General features: G+C 41.8%; 1 protein-coding gene across 1 annotated transcript in view; it reads left to right on the top strand.

Moving 5' to 3' along the window:
* The first annotated feature begins 1,273 nt into the window (after positions 1-1,273).
* Positions 1,274-9,613, top strand: part of rtbdn (retbindin) — a 12,480-nt gene continuing 4,140 nt past the window's right edge. Inside the window, exons 1-5 of the mRNA XM_005738036.2 lie at positions 1,274-1,538; positions 2,435-2,596; positions 2,716-2,815; positions 3,614-3,742; positions 4,580-4,676. Of these exons, the coding sequence (XP_005738093.1) occupies positions 2,437-2,596; positions 2,716-2,815; positions 3,614-3,742; positions 4,580-4,676 (486 nt within the window). The 5' untranslated portion in view covers positions 1,274-1,538; positions 2,435-2,436. The remainder of the gene's footprint in view (positions 1,539-2,434; positions 2,597-2,715; positions 2,816-3,613; positions 3,743-4,579; positions 4,677-9,613) is intronic.

Below are 9,613 nucleotides of genomic sequence, written 5' to 3' on the forward strand. Positions count from 1 at the left end.
ACAAGGGTACACGGAGAGCAGCCTCTGTCCTCCCTCTCTCTCCCTTCCCTGAATAGCTCCTCACAAAGGATATTGTTATTCCCTCTCTAATTACCAGCTGAAGAGCTGTTTGTCCACGTCTCACTCACTGCGTTCTCACCCCCAGAAATAAAGTGCTCTGTGGTGATGACCCTCAGCAGTTATGAAACAGTCTGGTGGACAAAAGGGCCCCGGCTAACCCTCATTGCCTCCTTCAGCAATGAGGGTCCGGTACAGTTCGCATCTCAGCTGAGTCTCCACCAAGACCATTTCATCTGCGCTCAATCTGTATGATTATTTGGCGGCCAGTCTGTCTGGTCCCTTCCCGTCCCTGCACGGTTTTGTTGCCAAAACCAATCATGTCTAAGACATGTCACCAGTTTCACAGTCTTGGTTTTAGGCTGATGTATCTAGGCCACAAGACACTCTCCATCTGCTCTTATTTGGTGGAAAGCCTTGGGAGGGCACTCAGAGAGAGAGAGAGATGCATCCAGCCAGGGATTAGGTTGGTACAGCAGGTCCAAGGGGAGGTGAGATTAAAAGCCAGGAGCAATAAAACACACGGTGGAGAAATAAGTCATGTCTGTCTACCCAAACTGAGGCCATGCACTACGAGGCAGTCCTTGAGCAAATCTAAAATTGATAACATGCTTTTGGAGAATTCAACCTCTGCTAGTACTTCCAGTAAGGTCACTGACTCCTATTTTTTATTTTCTTTCACACAAATGACCCACATGCATCCTCTAAAACACAAGAGAAAAATAAGGTGCACTAAACTCTGCCTTTGAGTTTGCAGTGCGCAGCAGCTTCGCGGTGAGTTCACGGTGTTTTGTTCCCGCAGAGATTTGTGTTCACTGTCCTCAGCATATCATGCGGTATTAAATCTCAGCTGTACCCTCCTCTGACCCTGTTATCTGAAAAAAAAAGAAGTCCTGACCTCACTGTGTGTATGTGAATATGGAGGACAGGTGTGACTCAGCACCACCTGCGATTGAGCCTGTAAAAATGAAGGGCAGTTAAGTTGAACGCTCGCGTGTTTTCATGACATTTCATTTCTCCCGTGTTTCCAACCAAAGGCATTACTCGGAAGGGTAGAAGGAAAGCTGATAACAAGGAGGATTTGGTAAACATCCTATTGGGAGATTAACAAAGAGGGAGTCCGGTCTTTTCTGTGTGTGTGCGTGCGCGCATGCAACGGAGGGAGGGATGGAGAGAGAGAGAGAGAGAGAGAGAGAGAGAGAGAGAGAGGGCTTCCCAGAATGGGGCAGAGCAGGGAGGGGGTGAGTTGCCTGCTGGACGGGACTGAAACGTCCTTCATATAAACCGGTGACAAAGTGGCGAGCAGTGGGCCCCCGGGCGGCAGAGATCAGAGCCAGTACACAGACGCAGAGACCGAGAAGAGGAGACCGAAGCACCGAGCAGCGCGCACGGCGGTGACTGGAGCCACAGCAACACAACGAGGAGACCCGCGAACACAACCAAACTAATCCGGACGGAGCCGCATTTATTCCCGCCTACAGGTAAAACCCACATGGATGTGCGGAGAGACTAAGCTCCACCGGGTTTTTGTAATCTTGAGGTACAATTTAGAAGAAGAATATCCACACAGAGCACAGAGGGTCACACCTCTTAGCCTACCTGTTCGCGCGATGTTGGATGGATATTTTGTAGCAGATGGGGTTTGTCTTCTCCTGTCTATAAACTCACTAATGAGCCCGCGACCCCACCCCCCTTTCCCCATAACTGCGCTTTAAAATCTTTGACTCGCAGCTTTTTGAAGCATTAAAATGATCTGCGTAGACTTTTAGTTGTAGTTTTGAAGCCTTCACGTGTGTTTTGTTTCCTTCTTAATAACCGACAGAAAAAAAATTCTGAAAAGCTGTAAAGGAGAGAAAAAGGTTATTTCTACATTATATTTTCAGCGGCTCTCTCATGCGTAAAGTCGGGGCCACCTGCTCGGGGCCATGTCCCCGCGTTCAGCAGATTTGTTTAATTCGCGTCATGTAGGCAACACATCGACCGCAAGCCTGTCAGATTAAACGACTACGCATGTCAGCCATGTCAGCACCGTGCCTTAGTTCCAACTAATTAGGCTCACCCTGTCTATACTAGGTCACCACACGGAGAGCTCAACATGGAGCTAAACAGCCGGCGCTGGTATCTCACTTATACTCTGTAACTCAGCGTATGCCATCAGACTGACTCTGTGGGTGGATGGAACAGATTTAATTGCAGCCTTTTGCATCCATTATGTTTGATTCCCACCCCTCTAGCAAACCTTTTTCAGTTATTATTGTTATTATTATTTGACGTGGTGCAAACCATTTAGTTCTGTTTTTATAATGATTCGGGACTGTGTGTGTTGTTGTTTTTTTTTCTATGCTGAACACTCTTGTTCATGTGTTTGTATCTACAGAGATGGACCTCACCTCATCCTCTTCGCTATTAATTTGCGTGGTTTTGGCGGCCGCCCTGATTGGCGGGACCCGCTCGGAGGGGGTGTGTCTTCAAGATGGTAAACACAAGGCCACGCCCAGCCCGGAGCCACACCTGACGGAGTGCTCTCTGTATGCAGACAGTGAGTGATCTCATTTTCATAGTCTGTAAATCTTGGAGATATTGGAGAACAAATTAAATCTCAAATTAAATCTAAGAACAGGCCCACGTTGATGTGTTTCTCTCTTGTTGCTGCTACAGATAGCTGCTGCACACAAGAACAAATCCAGGACATCTCTCATGTTCCTTCTGCCAATAATCAGAATGAACCCTGGGACAAGTGTGGGTCCCTCAGCCCTGAGTAAGCCTTAACCACCCTTCTAGTGTCCTCAATATTTTATTCATCTGCTGTTTTAGCCCGTTGTTGCCTCTTAATGGTGATATTTTACTGCTTCAGTTATCCATTTGTATTTTTATCAGTATTTTCAGTCTCATCAGACTGCTGTTGTCAGGAAAAAGCTAAAAACCACCAATTAATGACTGGTGGAGACCAAAAATTGACCTAAAAGAGAGTCACTACTGAATTTAAAGTCATCAGGTGTCCAGAAATACAACTAGAAATGACAAGTTTGAACATGAGCTGTTTAAGCTGAGAGATAATATGTAAAATAAGTCAATATTATAGTTGTTTTTATTGCTACATATTAGCTTAAAATCACTAGTGCTTGCTTTTATTAGATTATTTCACATTTAATGGCTTTGTGTTTGATCTAGTTCTTCATTGGCTCTGTATAATCTATCGTTAACAGTAAGGGCCTGTGCATGTAGTCAGTACAGAATTTTAGTGTGTTAGTGGAGCCAATAAGGATGGATTATCTGAAATAACAAACGGCACCTTAGACAAAGAGGCTGCCAGTTTACAGACAGCAACAGCAAACACATGATCAAGTAGGTCAAATTGAAAGAGGCATTTAAGTAGCATTAACCAAAGCTGGGCAAACATACTTAAGGGATCAACAGCAGCAATGATACTAATCAACTGCTCGTACTCCCCATCTTATTTAACGTTGTTTTCTTGACCTGTCTTGTGACCGGCTGTTCCGAGTTTAATACAGACTTCGCTGGTCAGTAACAAACATGACCTCCTGTGTCTTCCCAGGTGTGAAGGCTTCCTGAAGCGCGTGCTGTGTTTTTACCGCTGCTCCCCTGACGCTGCTCGCTGGCCTCATCCTCAGCGCAGCTCATACATCCAGGCTGTTCCTCTCTGCCATAGCTTCTGCCGTGATTGGTGAGGCTGCCAAGCACGTTACCAAACAAACTAAAGTCTAAATCCCCTGTCAGCGAAGGGATCCCTATCTTGGACAACAGCATACTGTGCTAAGATTGAGTGTCCAATAAAACTGTATGTTTTATTTTTTTTATTTTTTAAGAAGGTGGCAAACACACAAAGCCTAACACAAACTGCTTCATTTCATGGGTCCTATGTAAGAAAAAAAGAAAGAAAGAAAGAAAGAAAAAATGAGACAACACTGGAAAGATAAGTGTAAGAGTGTTGTAAAGAATTAAAGGGCTGCTCCCTGCAAAAATACTTAAAAATTACTTAACATTTTGGAAAATATTCTTTTTGCCTTTTCTGTTAAGAGTTGGCTTAGGATGAATGATGCTACTAGAAGCTTGTTAGCTTAGCACAGACTCTAGAAAATGTGGCTTTATTCAAGTACATTTGAAAAATATATATAAGTTCAGAAAGATACTCCAGAAACTTATAGATCCTAGAGTCTAACAGCTCATAAAAACACCGCTTGTCACTTTCACACTGGATTTTTGTGAACATTAGACAAACAACATAAGGATTAACAAGCTTACGATGCGCTATTTCCAGTCTTAATACTCAGCTTATGTAAGAAGCTGCTGGTAACTTTATATTTAGCATGAAAGTGAAATCTTTTCATTTTAAGCTCAGAAAGAAAGTCGCTAAGATGTTATTTTTTTTATTGGTTTTTGTTAAATTTATCTAGCTCAGGTAAAAAATAAAAAAATAAATCTCAAGAGAAATCATTTAAATAAAAGAGTAATTGTTTGTTTTGTCATTTACATTTTTCAACATTCACATTTGTTCTTTCAGGTTTGATGCCTGCAGGATGGATTTGACTTGCGCCCGTAACTGGGCCAGAGACCCCAGGGGACAGAACTGCACTGGAAACTGTGTTCAGTATCAGCAGGTAGGCTTTAAGCAAGATTAACAAGTTAACCGGATATATTGAACCTAAAGCTATTTTTGGGTTTAGACTGGGTTTTTTTGGTTACATGGCAACTAATAGAAAATGGATAATAAAACTGATTAGTCTACTAGATTTTCTTGCAGAGAATAATCAATAAATAAAATAAATTTCATTTTGAACAGCTAAAAATCTCTTCTATCATAAGCTAGTTTTAGAGATACAGTAAGTGCCCTTCATGAGTATTAGTCTTTAATCACTTTTAAGTACCCAAAACTCTCATTTGTCTTTAAATATCTGCGTAACGAAGGACATTCTTGTGCTAAACTTTGTAGCAAAAATTAGCATGCTAAAAACTGATGGTAATACAGTCATTCCTGTTTAACATCAGGAAGCTAGCATCACATGACACTGTGAGGATGGTGGCGTAACACCAGCATTGGCACCTATGTGACCTTGTTAGCCACGTAGAAATAAAAATTGTAGTCACGTGCTTTATTATTAGCAAGCAGAGCACAGTAAAGTCACAGCTTAGCTAAGGTTTTCTGGTAAGCAGAGGTGGGTGTCAGATATTTGAATCCTGCTGAGTGACCTCGGGGCTTGTCATTTGAGATCTTTGTTGCAGGCAGAACGTCAGAAACTGTGGCGTGGTGCCTTAGTGGTATAGAGAGAGACGGCGGTTAAATGAGGGGTTAACGGCACCAAGGCTGAAGTGTGAAAAGGCTGGGCCCTGCTTCAGTGGGCAGAGGCCAGCTGGGTGATTGAAAAAGAGTGACAAACGGGTGCTGGTGTGCGCAGCTGAGACCAGCAGCAAAATGACTCACACTTCACAGGCAATGACACTCTATCTATAGACCATGTCCAATGGTGCAGTGGTGCCTGAAGAAGTAAATATACACATAAAGGGACCTGTTTTTTTTTTTTTCTCACATTTTTATTTTTATTTTTGGACTCTCACCTATTTCATAATTCAGAAAAATATCTGTTCCGTCTTCGACCTTGGTGCAATCTCTTAGTCCATCTACTGCAAGAAACAAGTCGTTTTAACTCCTCTTACATCTTTCAGGCAAGCTTTCTTCTGATTGGCTCCTCCTCATAATAAAAATGTTTAAATAGTAGGTGGGTGGATCTTATGGGCTCACATTCCCCTTCTCTACAATGTCAAACTTCTCCTCCTTTGATACACATGAAAATCAGACATCTGTTCTCTCACTTTGCACGTCTATTCAATTTCAATGAAATTATACATATAACACCAAACACAATAATAGTCACATCAGTAATGCAGAGAAAACTCCAGGCGACCCCCTATGAGCAAGCACTTGGAGACAGTGGGAAGGAAAAACTCCCTTTTAACAGGAAGAAATCTCTGGCCGAACCAGGCTCAAGGAGGTGGGGTCATCTGCAGTGACTTGTTGAAGGTTGAGAGTATACAATAAAGTACTGTAGTTTTTAGCATAAGCCAGAGTTTGTCGCTGTTAGCTCATCTTGTTTTAAAGTGAAACTTGACTGTTCTCCATTGATTTTTTTTTTTTCTGACTATCTGAAGAGAAGCAAATACTTCCTGGGTCCTCTGATTGGCTTCCCAACATCAGACAGGGATATCATGCCTTTGCTATACTTAGAAGGGGAAAAAATAGCGCTTCTACCTGTTTCTGCACTCTCCAATGTCAGGATGTCTGTTGTGCATCAGAGGGGATTTAGATGTGAATATATGCAAAGCCTGCTAGAAAATAAGTAGGTATACACCACACACCACTCATATATCTTAATATATCCGAGAGTGTGCTTTCTCTTGATTTCACTCGCATTTATCTCAAACAAGCACAGGGAGAGAGAGCGAGAGGACCACAGTGACAGATGAGCACACACCCACAGCCGCCAGGCCTATTAAGGCTGTCTGGGGGATATTAGATGATTATTGGAAATTACACATTTGTGAGAAGAGAGTAAAAGCAAAAAGAGACGTTTGGGGAGTGTTTGAGTGTGTCTCTGTCACGGTGTGTTTTCTGTGCTTTTATTGGCCCATTTTAATGTAGGGCAGCACTAATGGTGCAAAAAATACTTCCAATAAATTTAAGCAGCTCTCAAAACAGTGTTTCAGACAGCTCGTCGGTACGCATTCAGTGCATTCAAGCAAACTAGCCCTCTTTACAGGGGCCACAAACAAGTGGCTGCCTCCCGTTTTTGGAGGTCAAAACGGTAACACTTTGTGTTTTCCTCCTCAGCCAGCAGAGATGGGAGATTTCACCTCAGACCTGCTGCACACAAGCAGCCGCTCAGACATCGCACTAAAACACTCTCAGCTCCACTCCACCCAATGTTGGTGCACGTGGGTGTCTGCTGGATAAACACACACCCATACAGTTATTATTTGTAAAAGCTGAAAGCAGTAGATGTCGATTTGCATAGAGACAAGCGGATACTTTTAAAAGCATGCATAAGCACCCGCAGACACATCCTTTGCATGCAAAAATCCCTCTGGCACGCTCACTGTCTCGCTCTCTTTTTGTACTCATTGGTTACATTATTTGCCAGCCAAGGTCTGATTTATCTCAGCATTAGACACTTTTTTTTTTCCTGCTCCTGATGCAGTGGGAATGAGGTTATGTCTACAAAGAACAGCACAGAACGTCTGTGCTTGAACAACAACAACAGCATCTGTCGATAAGATATAGTGAACTAATGGTTTGTAGGGATTGGGGGGAAATGCTATAGATTTCAAAGATACCAGTAGAAGCTTAGCTTGGATAAAAGGGAAGAAATGGTAGCAAATTTAGCTGGACCTGTGTCCTATTAAATTACCTGTATAATTAAATAGTAGTAATACTTTATTTTGCAATATTCATACAAGGTTCTTATGTGAACATGGCCAAAAAAGCTGAATAATAGCTATTTAGTAATAGCAGAAATATTGCATCTTCCATTCACTGCATTGCTTTGTAAGTTTGTGGCCCTGAAAAATTGGAAAACGAGAAACCACAAACCTACACAGCAGTTAGGATTTTTTTTTCTTCTGGTCTAGTGTTCTGTCATTGAAAAATAAGAATCAACCCTGGCTCAGATTTTTCATCTAAAAACAGGGAAAATGACGTGTTGTTTGAGGAATTTAGTTGTTGTTCATCATAGTTGCTTTTCTATAAAAGTGGTGGTGTTTCCATCATCATTTTATCTGCCTGTCTCATGGCTCCATCTAACCTGTGTTCCCATTCTTAAGTCTACCTAAAGTAATTAAGTACAATACAGTAATGCTAAGTCAGCCTTAAAAACAAATGTAATTCTTTGTCGCTTCTTCTTCCAATCGTCCACATTTGTCATGATGTCATTAATTCAAATTATCGTATTGTCATTTAGCAGCTTAGATCTAAAGCAGGAGTGTCAAAAATAAGGCCCGAGAGCCAAAATCTGGTATCACCAGTTTGCCCCACTGGACGGTTTTGGAAAATGTTTGGAAACAGTATTTTCATAGTTTTTCGAATGATGAAGACCTCATACTGCACCAAAGTATTAAACAATAGATAAACAGTTACTTGCAAGAAAAGGGGGCGGGTATTTTCTTAAATTACAGAAAATTCTGTCCAATGAGCTACAAGACCTTTTTGTGTAATTTTACCCCGTATTTCTTACAATTTCAGCCCAAAAAGTCACGCTAACAGATTTCTTAAATTGCTACAGCAGCATTTCTTTATGACACACAAAAACGTGAGATGTAGTGTTGAAACTGCTTATCTTTGTGCACTTTTCTTCTCATGTTAGATATGTCCAGTGAAACTTATTTACACAGACAGAAAGGCGAGTTTCTCACTGGTCCGGCCCTCTTAAGATCAAAGTGGCTCACATTGTAAAATGAGTTTGACATCCCTGATTTAAAAGCACTATCCTTTCAAATAATGGACATTACAACTGTCATTGTACTATAACTGTATGTTATGAATAATTTGATCACAGATTCTAATAGTATTATTCCAAATTTCATTTCTTCAGTCATACAGGCCATTTACAGGCTCTTCATATACTGAGATTAGTTTTTATTGGTTTAGTCAAAAAACTCATTCTGATCATGACTGCAAGCTAAAATAATTTCTTCTGTTGCCTTTTTTTTTTTTTTTTTTTTTGCACATCAGGTGTAATGTGTTCGGTTTCGGATGGTGAAGGGCAGAATTAAATAAGGGCGAAGAGGACAGCGCAGAGCCCCAGGAAATTTCTGTATCTCACTTATTTGATCACACCATGTCATCTAAAGCCACTCGTGCTCATACTGAATTAGCTTTGGCAGCAAACCACGTCCGCCTGAGGAATAGTGGAAGTGTTTGTGTGAATGCAGGTGTGTGTGTGTGTGTGTGTGTGTGTGTGTATACCCTTGTATGTGTTATAGGGTTGCTGCGATAAGACCTAAGTGTCAGACAGAGAGCTTGTAGTGGCGAGAAATAGCCATCATCCTGTTTGTCCTTCCAACACGGTAAACATATTACTTTTTTTTTCTTCTTCTTCTCTGAGCACTCTGCGTGACTCAGTCTTAATCCCCCAACAGACAGGAGGATGAAAGGAAGCAGACGTTTGGCTGGGGGTGTGCTACAGAGAAACAGGGGAGAGATGTACAAACAGTGAGTGCAGCAAAAAGCAAGGGGCGGTGGAGGTGGGAGGGGTACAAGAGTAGGTGATGGTTACTTGGCAGCACATCTTAATGACTGGTTATGAGGCTGTCACTGGGGAGAGAGATCGAGAGCTTAAACACAGAAAAGCGAGTGTGTGTGTGTGTGTGCGCGCAACTGAAACTTTGCTCATTTGCTTTCCTAACTATTTCTAAGCTTGTAGGCATAAACCATTTACAGCTAAACGGCTTAAATGTTGAATTGTGATTTGGTGTTACTTGTGCAGTATCCCCCCTTTAATCCGTATTTGTGTCTTATTAGAAGAGGAGCGCCTTTTTCCTTCCCCCC

This window comes from Pundamilia nyererei, unplaced genomic scaffold (assembly GCF_000239375.1).
Source record: "Pundamilia nyererei isolate P.nyererei 1_Seehausen unplaced genomic scaffold, PunNye1.0 scaffold00081, whole genome shotgun sequence".
NCBI lineage: Eukaryota > Metazoa > Chordata > Actinopteri > Cichliformes > Cichlidae > Pundamilia > Pundamilia nyererei.